The following is an 18987-nucleotide window of genomic DNA, read 5'->3' on the forward strand; positions in this document are numbered from 1 at the left end:
GTAGAATATTCCATCTCGTCTTCCCCGCATCGTAGTCTCCACAATAGATGCCTTCTATTTCCGTTCATGCTGTTTATTTAAACAGCAGATGGATTATAGAAGGATTAGATGGGTGGAGATACAAGAGATAAAGCGACCCTCAAAATTTTGGCTCAAAGCTCCTTCTGGATTATGAGATATTGTTAAATATGAATGACTTTGAGCAATAATACAGGTGGCCATTGATTGACAGCAGATGGCTAACTCATGCAATAAGGTTCACAATTCATACAATAATGTAATATAATATTCCCTATTGAGTTCCACATCTTATATTCCGAGCAAAATACTGCCTTCCATCTGTCCTCCTTGTATATAGAGAGAGATATATAGAGATACACAGAGAGAGAAAGAGAGAATAGGAGAGAGAGGAGAGAGATAGAGAGAAAGAGGAGGGTAGAGGAGAGGAGAGAGAGAAGAGAGCGGAGAGAGGAGAGAGAGGAGAGAGAGGAAAGAGAGGAGGGTAGAAGAGAGGAGAGAGAGGAGAAGAGAGAGAGGGAGAGGGGCGGAGATATAGAAGAGAGAGGGAGAGGGGTGGAGAGAGAGAAGAGAGAGGGGAGAGGAGGGAGAGAGAGGAGAGAGAGGAGAAGAGAGAGAGAGAGAGGAGAGGGGTGGAGAGATAGAAGAGAGAGGGGAGAGGAGGGAGAGAGAGGAGAGAGAGGAGAAGAGAGAGAGGGAGAGGGGTGGAGAGATAGAAGAGAGAGGGGAGAGGAGGGAGAGAGAGGAGAGAGAGGAGAAGAGAGAGAGGGAGAGGGGTGGAGAGATAGAAGAGAGAGGGGAGAGGAGGGAGAGAGAGAGAGGAGAGAGAGAGAGGAGAGGGGTGGAGAGATAGAAGAGAGAGAGAGGAGAGAGAGAGGAGAGAGAGGAGAAGAGAGAGAGGGAGAGGGGTGGAGAGATAGAGAGAGGGGGGAGAGGAGGGAGAGGGAGGAGAGAGAGGAGAAGAGAGAGAGGGAGAGGGGGGGAGAGATGGAAGAGAGAGGGGAGAGGAGGGAGAGAGAGGAGAGAGAGGAGAAGAGAGAGAGGGAGGGGGGGGGAGAGATAGAAGAGAGAGGGGGGGGGGGGGAGAGAGAGGAGAGAGAGGGGAAGAGAGAGAGGGAGAGGGGGGGAGAGAGAGAAGAGAGAGAGGAGAGAGAGAGGAGAGAGGAGAGGAGAAGAGAGAGAGGGAGGGGTGGAGAGATAGAAGAGAGAGAGGAGAGAGATAGAAGAGAGGAGAGGAGAAGAGAGAGAGGGAGAGGGGCGGAGAGATAGAAGAGAGAGGGGAGAGACTAGAGAGGGAGAGGAGAGAAAGGAAGAGGAGAGAGGAGAGAGGAGAGAGAGGAAGAGGAGGAGAGATAGAAGAGAGAGAGAGAGAGAAGAGAGGAGAGGAGAAGAGAGAGAGGAGAGGGGCGGAGAGATAGAAGAGAGAGGAGAGACTAGAGAGAGAGGAGAGAAAGGGAGAGGAGGGGGGAGGGAGGAGAGAGAGGAGGAGGGGAGGGGAGAGAGAAGAGAGAGAGACAGAGATGAGAGGAGAGAAGAGAGAGGGGAGAGAGGGAGAGGAGAGAGGAGAGGAGAGGAGAGATAGACGAGAGAGACAGAGACGAGAAGAGAGAAGAGAGAGAGAGAGACAGACGAGAGAGGGAGAGAGGAGAGAGAGGACAGAGAGACAGAGAGAGGAGAGAGAGCAACAGAGAGAGAGGGCCGAGATCAGCGCGAAACCTCGGCCTGCGCAACTTCCCGGTCCGGTCCGGCCCGGCCCGGCCGAATTTCGGTTCCGAAAAAATACAATACGAGAAAAAAAAGACGAGTCGGAGAACGTTACAGTTGGCGGGGCCCACCAGATCAACCCGGATGACTCTCTCTCTCTCTTTCTCTCTCTATAAATATACGACATCCAACAAATTTCGACTTTGTAGATGTTCCTTTGAGGCACAGACTCGAAAGGAATGTTCAGTTCAAGCAATCTCCCAGCCTCTGCATAATCTCTCGCCTCCCGATCGATTCCGAGGATAAAAAATTTTGATCGCTTCTTTCATGGAGATCAATGCCTTGTTGCATCGGTATAGGCAGGAACGGCGAGAGCTTCTAGAATTTATTCTCTCCGCTGGTCTTGCATCGGAAGTACGTCCCCCTCCTGGCGCCGGAAGTATTTTGGACGTTGACTTAGATTTCGTTAGCGCCAATTACGTTCTCGAGCGGGTACAATCCGGTGAGTCTCTGATGAACGATCGCGCTAATTGATTGCATTTCATTTTGGAGATTGATGGTGCGGTGAGCGGTTTTTCTGGTGCAGGCGGCGTGTTGGACCTTTCCAAAGCCTGTAAATGCTACCAAGATGAACTGAAGTTACCAGCCATGGTGAGATCATTTCCTGGTTTCCTCTTTCCCTTGTCTTATTTATTTTTTTCTTATTCCCTGGGCTGATGGTGTGGGCTTTTTCCATGAGTACTCTCCGCGAAATACTAGGCATTTGAAACTTGATTAGACGTTTTGAAATATCTTATAATATTTTTTAGATATCATAATTATCTTAGTTTTCCTCTGTGATTGCTACTTGTCATTCTTTGTAATACCATCGTCAAATCGGAGTTGGGTATATTTATTTCCATGACAAAATCATGTTCCAATGAGTGATATTTTCGCTGTCTCCTCTGTAGTCTGAGGCATATGCACTGTAGTTTCCCCAGGTTTAATAACTGTATGAATTTATTTATTTTCATAAATCATAATTCCTATCCAGTGTGTTTGATTTTTAGTTCTGTCTTTCGAAATTAGTGGCCACTGAAACGGATTACTTTTTCTTTTAGCTTTTTGTTGACGTTTATTTTCAGAGTAATGGTGAACTGATGTGGGGAAGAAGGGATAGATGGAGAGAGAAAGAACGAGTATTGGAGAAAGAGTGAGAGCAATGAGGGAAAGAGAGAATGACTTAGTTCAAGTCCCTAATGAGGTGCGGTCTTATAATAAACTCGTATTGGGCCTTTCATTTCTTAGATCCATTTTGTAAAACCTATAACTACAGATGAAGTTTGAATTACAGCAATTTCTGTCCTTTTCATTGAGGAAGACAAAAACAAATGATTCTGAGGACCATTCCAAGCTCTCGTAGGTTGTAATTGGGATGATTTAGACGCTTCTCTATTCATTTCAGTTTAATATAACTCTTTTCTTCAACAATATATGTTATTGGAGAAACTTTGTTTGCGACTTTTTTTCATTTGATGTCCACAGTTATCGTTGTTCGATGATTTATAAATAGAATAAGCTTGAACAGTCAACCATTTCTAACAAGCTGACATAATTCTATAACATTTCTATCATGAATATGAAAAGTGCTAAAAATCTAAAGCTTGGGTTGCAGATGAGCTCTGGAGCGGGAACTATGTTCTTTCTCAGCACAAAACCAGAAATTTCTGGACCACCTCCTAGGCGGTCCCCTCCCAAAGCTAATATAAATCATAGTCATGCGTCTTGGACTACCAAACAGGAATCAGGATTTGAGTTTTCTGAAACACCAGATGATGGAAAAAACTCATCAGCCTCCCCTCGATTAAATGACAAAGATATTATCTCCTTCGGATTGCCTGCACTAGTCACAGGTGATCTTCACTTTCTATTTTCATCATCTGAAAATATTGATGGTTACCTTTTGGATTTTTTGATTTGTCGAGACTCTTATTAGAAGAATTCATCTTTATTAAAATAAATGTGATATTTTATGTTAACAAAGGGCTGTCTGATGATGATCTGAGAGAAACTGCCTATGAAGTTCTGGTAGCATCTGCTTTGGTTTACAGGTTAGTCTCCCTCTTCAAGCATCACATTTTTTGCTCTCTAAACTGGAGCTGAATGAGACTGTTGTTTGAATTTTAGTGGTCAGGCTTACTTTCATAAAGTCAATCCAAAAGATGAGGGGTCCAAGTTTTCAACCAACTTGAAACGAGAGATGAGGAAAGCTGAAACTCCACCTATAGATTGGTGCTCAGAGGTTATGGATATGATTCGGATTCAAATGGAGGCAAGCTTGCTTTATCATTTTTAATACTGTAGAATTTTCATTCAGATAAAATGTTTCTACAAATACTTTATCATGTAGGGATTCTTCCTTCACCTTGTCATGCTGGTGGCGACTGGAGTACTTGGTTCTCCATTACCTCGAACAATGATTCATTTTTTTGCCATCGATACAATGCTTGACATGGCTAGGTTTATTGTTGTCTTTTCTGCTATCGGGAATGTTTTCACAATTTCCCTCTAGTTTACTTTTACCTTTATACAATTAGTTCCCTTGTATCCCTTATATAATCGGATACCTTTATATAGATTTAGTCCTTCATAATTTCCTCCTCGGCCAGGGGTACTCAGTCCTTCGGCACTAGATAGAGAAACCACAGGTTGTTTCTTATCTTTTCATGTAAGCAAATTTTCTCAAAGGAAGTACAATATCCTGAGGTTGACCTACGATCGAGAAGGGATGCCCCATAATCTGAATCTTTATAGATTTCTAGATTTGTCCCACTCCATTTTTTTTGTTCAATAGCCCATTACCTGCTGTGACCTTCAGATATGAAAACACTCTGTAATCTGCCTGCATGTGATGTTCTCTGGGGCAACCGGATACTGCCCTTGCTGTTGGATTTCTATTTTTAAGTCAATTTATGCCGTATGATGCTCTCTTACGTTTTGCAATTTGATAAGACTCGCAAACTACTTTTGAAACTTCAAGGTCTTTAGCAAAATAAATAAACATCTTTCCCATCAAAAAGCTGGATGCCCGTACGTAAATGTAAAGGTTTAAACTCTTCATCTCAGTTGTCACCCTTCTCTCCCGTTATCTGAGCATCTACCATCAGTCCTGCATTTACTTCATCCGTGACGTGGATCAGCCCATTCCGTTCTTAAAGGGTGAAATCTTCAGGTTCTGTCAGCCAGGATATTCCTTTTCCTTGCTCTTTCTTTCTTTACTTCTTTCTATTTTTTCTATTTCCTACTCTCTCTCTTTTCCTGTCTTTAGTTATTTCTACTTTCAGACTAATGGGCCTGGTTATTGGCCCAATACGTGTACCCATGACCTGGTATTTAAACCAAGATCGTTAATGAGAATCTGTGTTGCTATTGTTCAATACCAGTCTTGCTTCCTTAGGGTTTCTGTCAAAGTCATCTGGGGACATCTATCTCCATTAAAGAACAAGTCCCTTGCCTTCATTAAAAGCAAAACAGCCAGTAGAATCAATAATTAGTGTGTAACCAACATCTTGAACCAGGCATTGAGGAGAGATCAATTGAGCCTTTAGCCTGGGTACATGTAGGCATTTTTTAATGACCCACTTGTTAACCACCTTCACCAATATCAGTTACAGGTAACACTTCTACTGTAGGAATAAAAATATTCCTATCTCCTTCTGATACGATCCTGCTCGGACGTGTCGTGTAACCCTTGTACTTCTCACAAACCAACGATACGATTGCAATATTCAACGTCAAAGAGTTCAACTGAGACTACGGGTAGAGATGAGATGGAAGTTCCCGGGGTGGAGAGAGATAGAGACGGGAATGGTCGGAGGGGGCTGTCGGCTCCGCGTCAAGGAGGGCGCGTCGACCTACAACCCCGAGGGAGAGAAGTGAGGGAACCCGGTGAGGGTGGTAAGAGGAGAAGAGGACTGCTTACTTCTGATTGCCTGCCTGTGTCGTGGTGGTGCTCTTCCTTAAGTAGGAGGAGGAGAGTCGTGGGTCGTTACTGGCTTGTCCGGCCCATTACTGGCCGGCTTGCAGATGTAGACCCTTCTGTGGATCATATCACCTTCATATGAAGTACAAGTGCAAATACTTTCCTATGATTGGTAGCTCCAGAATCCAGAATCCAGTTGAAGTAAGGATGACTTTCAGGATGTGGCAATATACCTGGTCTAGTGACTCTTCTGACCATGGTGGTGGAGCTGACTAAGACCATTAACTTATCAAGCTCTTCCCTGAGACTGCTGACTTCATCACTGTTATGTTTTTGCACATGCTTCATTACCCCCTGCTCGGATGACTCCCCATCTTCTAGACATCCTCCTTGAGTATTGGCTGAGTGAGCTTGGAACTTGGGGGTTGTTCGTGTAGATCCCAGCAGTTGTCCTTATGCCCCTGTTGTTTTTCAATGGTTGCACACAACATTATTTCTGTAAATTTTGCCTCCCTGATTTTCCTGATTCCCTCTTCCCTATTAGTCTTAGTCATATCCTTAGAGTTGAGTTCCCCCCCGTCTTTTGACAGTTCACATTGACCTTTCAGTCCAGTTCCATTTTCATCCTTAATTACATTCGAGGCTTCGAGCAGTTGACCTTCCTCCAACACAATATTGATTGCTTGCTCAAGGTCGGGAACTTTCTCCTGATTAAGAATCTTGATCTTTAATGGCTCACATTGTGATTTCACCCCGTCATGAATCTGAACATTCTTTCCCTGAGTGTATACTCCGAGTCATCAGGATTTTTGATTGCACAGTACTGGTCCAATTCTAACCTAATAGTCTGGAGTTCATTTGCATAGTATGTCTCAATCTTGTCCCCTTTCTGTAAGTTCCATGCCTTGGTGGCACTTATGCCTCCTAAGTCGGTCCTTATGGGGAAGGGCCCAGCGCAATAGGGACATCACACTCCCCACTTTAAGCGTACGCTCATAGGTTCTCCAAAGATTTCTGTTCTTAAGGGTATTGTTTTGAACATAGTCCCATATTTGCTTGGTAGTCTTTAAGAAAGATATTTTTGGGAGTTGATCCTTGGTCATACTCCCCGCTGGAAGACATGGACATTCACATTACCTCACTTCCAAATTTTGTATGATGGGTCTGAGGGCTCCACCTCTGTAATGAAGTGGTCAGGTAACTCCCCCCAAATTTGGGTCAGCTCCAAAGTCAGCCCTCATTGGGCAAATTTTCTCTCGTTACACCGAATTGGTTCAGCCACTGGAGGAATCTGATACAGTCCTCACAGACTATATGGAATTCCTTGTCATATGATAATGTTGAAAAGATACAAATCGACTATTGTTCCACTGATGATGAAGAACAAGCGAGGGAGATAGGGAGGGGAGGATAAGTTCCCAGGGTTAAAGGAAAGAAGGGGAATGGTAGGAGGATGAAGGATCGCCGATGAATTGCTTGTTGCTCGGGGGAAGACGACTCCAACCTACAAACACCAAGGTGGGTTACGACTGTGAAGGTGGGAGAGAGAGAGAATGGATGCACAGATACTCACAGCAGGGCAGGGTTTAAGTAGGGCTGGTAGTGGGCTGGTCAGCCGTGCTCGGGCCTTGCTTCTGTCATGATTGCTTACGCTCAATCACACAGTACAAGGTTGTGTGACTCCACAAAAGATCTCAGGAGGTCATCCTCTAGGTTGGATGAGGCCTCACCAAAAAGCATCTTGCAATGAGGATACTAGTGTTGTGGTGGCTTGACTATGACAAGAAAACTTGAAGATGGTTCACAATAAGTTAAAACGAGTATTCATTTTATGACACCTGATTTTGTAGATTGACTTCGCTTCCCTCCCTGAGCCTTCCATGAAGAAGGTGGTGTCATCAACATATTGGAGCAGGGGAATTCCATTTTCTCAGAGAGTAGACAGCCTCGCAGTAGGCCCGTTGTGCATGCTTGGTCAGTACAAATTTTGAGTGCATCCACTGCCAAGACAAAAAATAACGGTGCCAGCAGACAACCTTGTTTCACACCTATTTGTGATTGGATTTGGCCTCCTTCTGGTCTACCATTTACCAGCACCGTGCAGGAGTGTGATGTGATGCATCTCTTTACCCAGATTATCCATTCCTTGGGAAAACCCCTCCTCTTCATGGAGGCTCGTAAGAAATCCCAGTCTAATGAGTCGTACGCCTTGAGAAAATTGACCTTCCACATGAACCCTCTTGTTCCATTACTCTTCCAAGCGGCAAGTATATCCCTGGGTGTTACTGCACTGTCCACCAATAATCTGCCAGGAATGAAGGCTGATTGAGCGGGTCCAACCAGTTTGCCAATCCTGGCTCTCAACCTGTTTGCTAGCACCTTGGCAATAATCAAATAGATTGAACTCGACAATGAGATGGGTCCAAAATATTCAATTTTTCCGCCCCTTGACTTTGCGGCAGGAGGAATAGATGTGATCTATTGATCTTCTCCATGTTCCCTGGCCCATCTCTAAAGTTTTCGAGCATGGTCATCACATCTGAACCGACCAATGAGTCGTACGCCTTGAGAAAATTGACCTTCCACATGAACCCTCTTGTTCCATTACTCTTCCAAGCAGCAAGTATATCCCTGGGTGTTACAGCACTGTCCACCAATAGTCTGCCAGGAATGAAGGCTGATTGAGCGGGTCCAACCAGTTTGCCAATCCTGGCTCTCAACCTGTTTGCTAGCACCTTGGCAATAATCAAATAGATTGAACTCGACAATGAGATGGGTCCAAAATATTCAATTTTTCCGCCCCTTGACTTTGCGGCAGGAGGAATAGATGTGATCTATTGATCTTCTCCATGTTCCCTGGCCCATTTCTAAAGTCTTCGAGCATGGTCATCACATCTGAACCGACCAAATTCCAGCATTTGTTGTAAAAGAACATTGGGATGCCATCTGGGCCCGGAGCTCCCTTCTCGTTCAGCCCCTTAATTGCCCCCTTGACCTCCTCTTCTGAAAACGGCCAGATCAATCCTGCATGCTGTTCTGCGCTCACCATCCTTGCCCCCCTGCCGCACCACTTCCATTTGCTCCGTTTCCCCTTTTTGTAGAAGGATTTATAGTGGTCTGGAATGGCTTGTCCCACTGCCTGTGTTCCAGTGTGTTCCCACTGTCCCACCTTTATTTTCAGTATTTGATTAGTACATCTCCTGCCATTTGCCACCAGATGGAAGAATCTCATGTTCGCGTTGCCTTCACGAATCCATAATTGTCTTGATCGCTGCCTCCAGTCTATCTTCTATTTCTTGTCTTCCTCTGAACCACACCCTGCCATCTTCTGCGTTCTTGAGCTTCATTTCCCCCTAGAGTTCTGGTGTCTTCCAAATCATCTAGTTGCTTTACTTTGGCTAGGGCGTCATTCCTCCTCTTTTTCTTGGTATCCCAAACTTGTTTCCGATACCCCATCAAATGTTGCTGCAACCCTTTCTATTTCTGGGCCATGGTTACTATGACTGACCGTGCTCTGGGATGTGTAGTCCATGCTTGCGCTATCTATTCCTTGAAATTTCTTTCATGGAACCACGACTTATCCATCTTGAAATTTGTGGAGCGCCTGAATGTTTCATTCATGGTCCACATGGTGGGAGTATGATCTGATAGCGGCCTTGGCAATGATCCCACATCTGCATTGGGAAACTTCTCCACTACCTCGACTGAGCATATAAACCTGTCCAGTCTGGAGTTCATCTCGCCTCCTGCCATGCTCCTCTACGTGTACACACAGTCCACTGGCCCCATTTCTTGGAGTTCTGCTTTGGCTATGAATGACCAGAAGTCTGCTGAGTTAGGGTCTAGGCCTTCCCTTGTTCTTTGGCCTCTCCCCGGCCTCTAGTGTGACATTGAAATTTCCCTCGAACAGCATTGGCGACCCTTGGAATTTGCAAACCACCTCTGCCAGCTCGACCCATAATCCGCTTCTCCGTGCTACACTGAGATTATTATCATCTCAAAATTATCACTTCTCCTTTTTAGCTTGACTGCTGCCATCGCCTGACCCGACCAGGTTTCTACTTCCTCCAACACTGTATCATTCCAAGCTATTGTCACCCCACCTGAGCATCAGACTGCATTGACCGCCAAGAAGCCCTCAAGAAATCCTCGGCCCACTGAGTTCCACACTCTAGCGTCACAGCTTTGCAGCATCGTTTCTTGCAGGCATACTACTGTGGCTCCCATTCTTTCAGATGGTTTCTTATCACCCCTCATCTCCGTTCATCCCGGAGCCCACAAACATTCCATGAAATACACGTCATGAATGACCATTGGGTTCCCCCGCCCCTTCCTGGGTCGTTGCAGTCCCACCTCCACTGCAATCTCTTCTTCTTGGTGGTTGAGTAGGGGGTCATCTTCGCCTTCCTTTCACTCTCCTTTCTGTCTGCCATTTCCCTTGCAGGTATCTCCACATATGGTGTGCTCAAGCTTGAACTTAGCAGTTGGGCCTTGTTCTTTGTGTTCCTCTTCACCTTTCCCCCAGGTATTTGCTTTGAAAGGCTGCTCTTTCCAGCTGTCATCAGCTTCACCATTCCTTGATCATGCTTCATTATGTTCTTCTTCCGTCTGTAGACCCTGCTGGTTCATATACTTTCGGCTTTTTCTTCTTGTGCCAGTTGCTGCTCTGTGGTTCTTAGACTTGTCTCTGCTTCCTGCTTCCTTGCTTTCTTTACTTTGTTTGTGTGGTGGGGGAATTGACATGTGTATGTTTTCCTTTCGCCTCCTTTCTCCATCTGTCGTGCTGTCTCCCCTTCTGTCGTTGCCTCCTCTTGATTAATACTCTCCACATTTACCATATGGTGGGCTCCTTTGGCTGTTTCCTGCCTGTCTTCTGCAGCCCTGGATTGTTTTCCTGCCATAATCTCGCCCTTGTGACCAGTCTCTTCCCCTCGTGCTTTCTGCATGCTTTTCTGTTCTCTGCTTTCTTGGGTAACACCTCCCGCTAGTGCTTTGGGTTCCCTCTCCCGTGATGTATCCTCCTTACGAGCTTCCACATCTTCCCTTCTTGCACCTTCACTTGTTGGCTGTGGCGGCGTCCGTGTAAACATCCTGATCTCAAAGGACCCTATGGTGCCCACAAACTGACCATGGGGGGAATCAAGGCCCCTTGAATCGCTCCACTTCCATTATCACACAGTCTGGGTCACCGGATACAAGTCCGGTTGAGAGGATACTCCGGAGCATGCTGAAAGATTTGACCATGGCTTCTAGTGTTGGCTTGATTCTGTACCCCATTGGGATGTTTCTGGCCTCCAGTATGGTTATAGCGAGCGCCTCTTTTGATGCTCCGTCCTTCGGAGGAACGTGTCTCCATTGCAATTTCACATGTTCTTCGACTTGTTGTTCATAGCCTTTTACTATTCCGTATGCCGCCATTGAGGCCCCACGGATAAAGAACTGTCCGTTTTCTAGGGCCCATAACTGTGCCCTTTCCAAGCTTGGACTCTTCACCCAGAGGCTCTGTCTCACCTTCCCAATATTCAGGGTGCCTTTCATGACTTCCCCTATTAGACAGCCTTTGACAGCACTATCCTGATCCTCCGGATCTTGCTTGATTGCCAAACCTTCCTCCTGTGTGTGGCTCTTTTCTTGGTTTCCCTGTCCACAGTAGAAACTTGCATGTCTGTGGTCTCTCTTTTTCTAAACTGACAGTACGCGTGTCAATGCCCTCCCTGCTTGCATTTCCTGCATATTACTGGGCCTTGACATTCCAAGCATGGTGCCCTTGTTTTAGACATTTGTAGTATATATCCGACCTCCAGACTCCCTCTGGCTGATTTCCCCCGATCCTCCTTCATCGTGGTTCAACCTGCATCCAGCCCACTTCCTCTTCTGATGGTCCAACATTGTGCTAAATCTTGCTCACAGATGCCGGATCTTCAATTCTTCTCAGTAGGCTGCCCGTTGATTGCTTCGTCCAGTCCCCTGTGCTGCCCTTCACCACTGTCTTCGGCCCGGTCCTCCATTTCCCCTCTATGCTCTCGTTGACCTCCCCATGCTCCCTGGGATCTTCTGCCAGCACCATAGTGATGTGCCTGCAGTCCTCCACTGCTCCCTCCCCGGTAAGCATATCCTCTTCCGACTAGTCTTCTGTCCATTTCTTCATCTTCTTCTGCGACGTGTTTGCCATGGCCATCTCCATGAGTAGGCCCACAGACTTCCGTCCTTCCCTCCTCTGCACTGTACCTTCTGTGACGACTGACAGCGTACTCTGTGCAGCCTCTTCTGCTTTTGCTGCCGGTTTGCAATTTCGTTCTGCCTTCGCCATCCCAGTAAGGTTGCCACCTTTCTCCCTTGCCGTGCTCCTCTCTTCCGCCTCTGCTTATTCCCCTCTTTCCCCCTTCGTCTTGAGTCGGAAGTCGGCGCCCGCCACTGTAGACGATGCCTTAGTCCACCCTGCTCTGCGACCGTATCATTATGTGACGTTGCAGGTCGGCGAAGAGGCTGTCGGTCTGCCCTATCAACCCCCTGCCATCCTCTCCTTGCCCGACCTTCTCCTCCTACCCTGTCGAGCCTTCTCGATATCCCTTCCCTTAGGGCACGCTGCGGGTTCCTGATCGTTCCTGCAAGACCAAGGTGTTTATCCCTCCTGCCTTAAAGACCACATTCTTCCATTTCTACTGCCTGTCAATTCAGAGGTCTTCCACCGTTCCTCTTGCAGGGGAGATGGCGCAACATTCCCCCATTTTGGTCTCCATCTCCTCCCACGTCGCATTCTCTGTGCGAGAATTGCTGCCTGGCCATCTCGAATCTGTTGGCCTCGCCATTCCCGCGCTCCAGCTCATATTTTGGAAAATACCTTGATCTACTTTGCCTGGGAGGTCTCAGCCAGAAGTGTCGGAATCCCGCCAGGTAGCCAGAGAGTGCCCCTCTTCTAAGGTCGGCCATCCCCCTCCCTTCGCCACCGCCCTAGAAGTCTCCATCACCCCTCCCCCTTCCTCCAGAGAAGCTTCTCTCCCCCCAGGACGCTATAACCGCGCCGTTCGGGCCTGTAAATTTGACCGCCTTTGTCCTTCCGTCTTTTCCCTCTTCGACGGCGCACTCCACCATGTTGTCTTCGTTCAGCACTCGGAATCCGTCGGATCTGTCGATTTTGACTGATGATCTTTGAGAAGAATAGACCATAGGAGAGCAAGAGAAAAAACTATTGAACAACCTAAAACAATAAAAAAACACAAGTCCATCGGGTACATTTATAATAGCCTTCTAACGGCTAGTCTCCTAACGGCTAGTTTTGTAATGGCTAGTTTGACTAGCCATAACTGGTCCTATCTGGTACCTAACCAGATCAGATAATGGGCTTAAATGCCCGATATCCTCCTGATTGCTTTTGGGCCTGTTAATACTTGTCTTCATATCCTTATTTAGTCCAAATATCCAACAGGATCGAATGGAGGTCTGGTGAACGACGATGTCCTCGCCTCCGCCGTCCGGCTTGATGAATCCGAAGCCTTTCTGGCTGTTGAACCAGCTCACCGTGCCGCTCTCCGGATCATGCTCCGCTCTCCCGATCTTCAACATTCTCCCCCCAATAGATAACAATAACAAATGAAATGGTTCACTGACAGATTTTTCATGGGATATTTTTCTTTCCTAAACAACCGTTTGGGTCATTTTGGTGATGGCCGTTACCAATGATTTTGTGCATTTAAACATTATTTACTGTGTGGTTAGTTCCAATGGTACTTTGGAGCTTTTAATTTTTCGATTAAGCCTCACAGTACTCCTTTCCTGCTAGATTTCAGAAGCAATGTCCGCATGCATTATGCGAGGATTATCCTTTCTCCGGTCGAGATTAACATCAAATCGACTTGATGTCCCTCAGATCATTCTCGTGCTTTTAAGTGAAGTTAAGAAAAGCAATTTTGGTAGTGAAAAACAGTTCATTAAGTGGCACCGAAAGCAGGTGAGAGTAATTCTTATTTTATGCTCCTCGTTCGTAGGATTGTACGACTAATACCCCACTTTCTTTATATCTATCCAGGAAAATGTTCTCGAGGAAATTCTCTCTTGTCTAATGGATATTTTAGGGAAGGATGAATACTCAGATCTGAAGTTGCCAATGTCAAAGATGAAAGATGTCAGCATAAGGCTGCCTTTATTCTTCACTCTCTACTTTATTAGTTATTTTTGATTTCAAATTATCTTTCTGGTCATCATCATTTCAGGATAAGAGTGAAAAGTCGACCTCATCTAAGTTAGCTGCGGATCTGGAGACAACTGGGAAAGTAATAACAAAGTTATCTTATGATCCTGGCAAGTTTGGTCTCCCAGGAGAAACCTATTATTGGACAAGTAGTTATCATTTGCATGTCAGACTATACAAGAAGTTGCTTTTTAGTGTTTTTGATGTCCTCGAAGATGGCAGAATTGTAAAGGTTTGTGTCAGTTTTATTTGACCCTTCTGTTCAGCATTCTATATTATTTACTGATGCATTTGTCATCATCTCTTTCTAATAAAAGGAATCAGAAGAGTTCCTCTCAATTTTTAGATTAACCTGGTCTGTGCTGGGCATCACTCAAAGATTGCATTATATATTATATGGGCACGTATTATTCCAACAGGTACCACAAATTTTTTTCCTTAACTATTGGCGTTTACTTCCAGTTGTTGTTTGGACATTCTTATACCTTGCACTCATGTATTTAAACATTGCTATTCATCTTTGAAGAATGTATTTGATGTAAGTCCAATTACATTCCTTATTTTTGTCTTAAAAATCTTTCGCTATTATTTTTCACTGTATTAAATGCTCATTGCTACAATGTTATCAATTATGTAACTTACCGATAGGTGTAGCATGTTGTGTTTAAGTTATCTTATTGATTGGCCTGGTAAACTTCATATACGCAGTGTTGGAGTCGAACGGGGATCTTAATCATTTGTTTATTGTTTTCGGGTCCAAAAACTCCAGCAAGTTAGGGTTTAAGGGGTCCAGATGGTATCAGAACCGAAATAACAACGATATGTGCTGAAAATATTGTTCCAACCATGTTGTCCTTTTCCTGTACATCCATGCTCTGATATTAAGCGTTGAGAGATGAGGAGAAATGGAAACCTAATATCAATGTCTGTGACAGATTATTATTTCCGAGAAGTTGGCCTAGTATCCCAATATACGAAGTGTGAAATCTGAATCACGCTTTGACTCAAGGTTTGTGACTCCGAAAAATCAGTGGATCCTGAAACATCAGTTGAATCCTGGTGAGAACAAGAGTATGTTAATCAACACACATTTAATCCCTCTTACTTCTCCCCCAATGTTTAAATTCCCCATTACCCCTTGTGACGTTGGGAATTTGTTGCCCCAAGGAGGTGCTATGCTGTCTTTTGACTAAGCTCCAGTAAGTATGTCGGAGGAATCTTTTCATTCCACAAGGTCCTTTTTATTTTCTTTGAGGATCATTTTAGTTTCTCTATTTTGTTTGACGATGACAGTCCTGTTTCAATCCAAAGATAATGACCAGAAGAGGATTTCAGCAGTGATTTGTGCTGTTGTTTGGAATAATGCCAGCACCTTTCTTTTGAGAGGCCATGTTCAGTCTTATTTCATAAATTTTAATGAGGTAGTTATCTATTTTAAATTCATTTGTAAAAAAAAAATGTTGATCTTTTAAATATGTCATTTTTTCCAGGATATTTAATTTGCGTTACATTTCATACATGACTTCGAATAACTCCTTTGTGTGATTTTTTGGTAGTATATAATGGCGGGAGAAACGATACTACTCAAGAAAGCAGTGGTTCAATTTGAGAAAGTAATATCGTCCAACGATAGCAATAGAAATGAAGAAGCATATTACAATTGTCTTCTATGTTTTAACGGAGCTAATGAAGGCAATGCAGACCTCAGCTTGGTAAAAGCTGTTTTATCTTCAGTGAGAACATGGTGTCATGAAAAGTTGCAGGACTACCACTTGCATTTTAGTCAGGTCTGAATTTATATGTTCTCAGTGTGCACTTCATATTTTCTCCTGAAAAGCTAGTGTCATATTGAATGAAATTGCAGGAATGATGACCTAAAAAGCACGTCCTTGAATTTTTTTAATTTATGTCATCTGCTTCGTCGTATCTACATTTGTTAAGGCGGATTCCTATCTGATGATATTAATTTCCTTAGTATTTCATCATCGAATTGGACAATCCATTGTAGAAAAGGTAAAAGACCTATGCATCAACAAATAAGTCCTGAATTTGCCATCAATTGAGTTGATAAAATGTCTTTTCAATTATATGCTGCCCTCACAGAGTATTTGAAAGGTAGCTCTCCAAAGTTTTGCCTGCCTGCAAAAGCTGTTCACCCTTCTTAGTTTGTATAGCAGGGTTTCCTTTACACATGATAGAGACCCGCTCTGTAAGGCAGATTTTGCTTTGACTAATGCCTCAAGATGTTTGCCTTCTAAGACCATATAGAGATGACTCTTTGTGCTTTTGTGACTGGGTCATGATATCTAATTAACACCCATAAGTTGTAGCGAAGCATTCGTTCAACCAAAACAGTGTCATAAGCTTGTCAGCAGGCGAAGCATACCTTGTGTCCTTTTTCCCCATCTCTGGCCTTCTCAACCAGCTTGGACACGATCACTTTGGGAAATTCAATCTTTACTCCGTGTTGAAGTTTATCATTTTGAGCAACAATTCGTGCCTGTATTGCAGTTTGAAATTCTCTCTCCATGACAGCATGCTGGTAGAAACTTGCAAGTTCATATCACTGAGAAGGCGGGAAGGGATGGAGAAGACACTGGAGTGGTCATTGGCAGAAGGAAAGGAGATGCTGGAGTGGTCATGAGCGAGAGAAGAGGCCCTGGTAGAATGATCATCCTAAAGGGGATTGCTAACTGCCAGAGGAATCACTTGATTATACTTTTTTGCCCTCCTAGAGGGATTGCTGACCTATTTAAAGGGAACAACTTAACATAAACATCTAAAAAGAGACGGGGATGGCATCGCGCGCTCTCTGCGCCTCCCATGGATTACCAGGTCTGACTGTCAATAAAGCTGCAAAAACATATCAATCTCACGGTAACAGGTGTGCTCCATGTGCAAAAAACTCCATGGTGGGTGTCGGAAGGGGGATATACCAGAATTTGAATGCATCACATGTACTTGAAAGTATGGAGCTAATGGCCCAACTCATGTCCCCCTCATTTTGCATTGATGATTGAAGTTTTCTGATACGATCCTTTATCAATTGGTAAGAAAAGATCAAGAAATGCAGCTTGCAGATGTAATGTCATAACTGCAAAGCCAGATCATTCTTGAGAAAACCCAATGGATGCCGATCCTCCTGTAGCTAGCTCCTCTTGATGGTACGAATGCCCTCAGAAGACCCTTGAAGCATACAGCTGGTCTCTCTAAGATCTCCCATGTCCTCCAAGAAGTCTAACTTCCAGCAGATGCCTTTCTTTGAGGTCTCACCTCTTATTTATAGGCATCCTTTATTCCCTTACCACTCCCAGTCAAGACTGGGAGTAAGTGGCCACGTCAGCACCACATGGGGCATCAGGTCCCCTGGTGCCTGTTGACTGGTCAACGTTCTTTATTTGGCTCCCCCTTCTTTTTATTTTCTCATATACTCTAATGGGAACCGTATCATTTTCCTAATAGGGATACACTCTTTGCCTTCGCACTTTCACATGGTGCATGATCTTGAGAGAAACTGAAAATGATTAGGCTTCAACTTCTTGTTACTTTTCTTTAGCTTGTATTTGGGGCATTCAGATAACTTGAGGAAATATTTTATTTTAATTAAGTGAAACTTTTGATAGGGTGCCAACTTGGACCTATCAGAGAATGAAGAGGAATTGACTGACATTGGACTCTACACATGCCGAGGAAGCAGCATGTGTGGTGTCAAACTAATGACTTGGTCAGAGAGCTATAAATAAAGCAGCTAAAGACTCATCGAGGCATCTTTGGGAAAAATCAAGACGTCGTTGGTGCTGCGGCAAGAGCGGAGATCCTCCTGCTCGGGAAGAAGGAAACTGTGTCTGACCCGGCCAGCTCCCTATCACTTTGTCCTTATTAGTCTCAGTTCTACTCGCCCTCTTTCCTCATTGCTATTGCCACAGAGATTATGGATCGTATATTGCATCATACATTGGATCTCTGTTGATTGTGGTTTGATATTTGGTTACTGTTTTGGTTTTTCAGAATCCAGTTCTCTTCATGATAAGGAGAACCTATCAGCTTTTTCTTAATTTGTGAATGTAGGTTCCCATGGAAATGTCGCAGATTTTTGGTGTTCGATTCTGGACTTAGAGATCAAAGTAGATTGACTGATGACACTCAGACTTTCTAGAGATTAAATAAATGGAAGCTTAGAAAAACTTTTGTTAGAAACCAGCCTTAATAATGATTCTTTTTGCTTTTCTTCAGAGACCTGAACACTTTGAGATCGTTGCAAACCTACTGGATGTTCTGACATTGTATTTGGATGTTGCACAGTCTGAAAGTGAGGTCAGTACTATCTCAAATTTGAATTCTCATTTTATGAGCATGTGTTTTAATTTATGTATCCCCAACACTTATTAGAATTCTAATATAGGTAGAAAAAGTATGAGAACGTAAAAGCCAGCAATTCCAAGATATCACCCCACATATCATAGGGTGTAAAGTACAGGTTTATGAGAACAAAATAAGCCTCAGTACAAGGTTTGACACAATGATTTCTTTATGAAAAAATGTATTGCCTTTTTTCTTGATCAAGGTACTTATTGGGATACTTGGATATGATGATACAGTGATGTGTAGATTTCAATGCTTTTTGCCTTTCAGCTTGTCTATATTCCCACCAGCCAACATAATGATTTCACATCATTGTTTGGGGCGTACAGTCTATGTTTGACAGGGCTTTTGATTTTTTTTCCAATGATTAGGTTCTTGTCCTTAACCATGACTTTTGTCATGATTATCGTGATGTCATAAAAGGAAAGAAATTTTGAGAGACTGCTCATCAAAGTGATTTTTTTATATATTGTACTTTGAATCCTTGTTTATGTTGTAATTTTCATCCTGTGGAGCATGAACTTGTGCATGGTAATATATCCAATATCTATTTAATTATGATCCATAGTTCATGAAAATTATGATGATAATTTAGTTTCTATCTTCTTTCCAGGGTGTAATGGACACAGCTAGCAGTAAAACAGATCCCAAAATCATTAAAGGGTATATCGAAAGTTCTATCAGAGCTGCTTGTGGAAGGGTAAGCTATTTTATTTGTTAGATCATGTTTCATCTATTTTTTCTTAATTATTCT

At 44.0% G+C, this 18987-nt stretch overlaps 2 protein-coding genes across 2 annotated transcripts in view; one reads left to right on the forward strand and one right to left on the reverse strand.

Moving 5' to 3' along the window:
* Positions 1–1865: 1865 nt before the first annotated feature.
* The window catches only part of LOC144711839 (DNA topoisomerase 4 subunit B (DUF810)), a 72255-nt gene continuing 55133 nt past the window's right edge, over positions 1866–18987 (forward strand). Inside the window, exons 1-12 of the mRNA XM_078585931.1 lie at positions 1866–2224; positions 2309–2373; positions 3377–3614; positions 3746–3812; positions 3889–4033; positions 13464–13631; positions 13710–13805; positions 13894–14103; positions 14189–14290; positions 15428–15658; positions 18105–18185; positions 18847–18933. Of these exons, the coding sequence (XP_078442057.1) occupies positions 2050–2224; positions 2309–2373; positions 3377–3614; positions 3746–3812; positions 3889–4033; positions 13464–13631; positions 13710–13805; positions 13894–14103; positions 14189–14290; positions 15428–15658; positions 18105–18185; positions 18847–18933 (1665 nt within the window). The 5' untranslated portion in view covers positions 1866–2049. The remainder of the gene's footprint in view (positions 2225–2308; positions 2374–3376; positions 3615–3745; positions 3813–3888; positions 4034–13463; positions 13632–13709; positions 13806–13893; positions 14104–14188; positions 14291–15427; positions 15659–18104; positions 18186–18846; positions 18934–18987) is intronic.
* Positions 12635–13297, reverse strand: LOC144712000 (uncharacterized). Its single transcript, XM_078586175.1, has 2 exons — positions 13010–13297; positions 12635–12928 (listed from the first exon to the last, which is right to left on the reverse strand). Exons 1-2 carry the CDS (start codon positions 13244–13246, stop codon positions 12635–12637), a joined length of 531 nt encoding a protein of 176 aa, XP_078442301.1. The 5' UTR covers positions 13247–13297.

This window comes from Wolffia australiana, chromosome 14 (assembly GCF_029677425.1).
Source record: "Wolffia australiana isolate 7733 chromosome 14, ASM2967742v1".
NCBI classification, from domain to species: Eukaryota; Viridiplantae; Streptophyta; class Magnoliopsida; order Alismatales; family Araceae; genus Wolffia; species Wolffia australiana.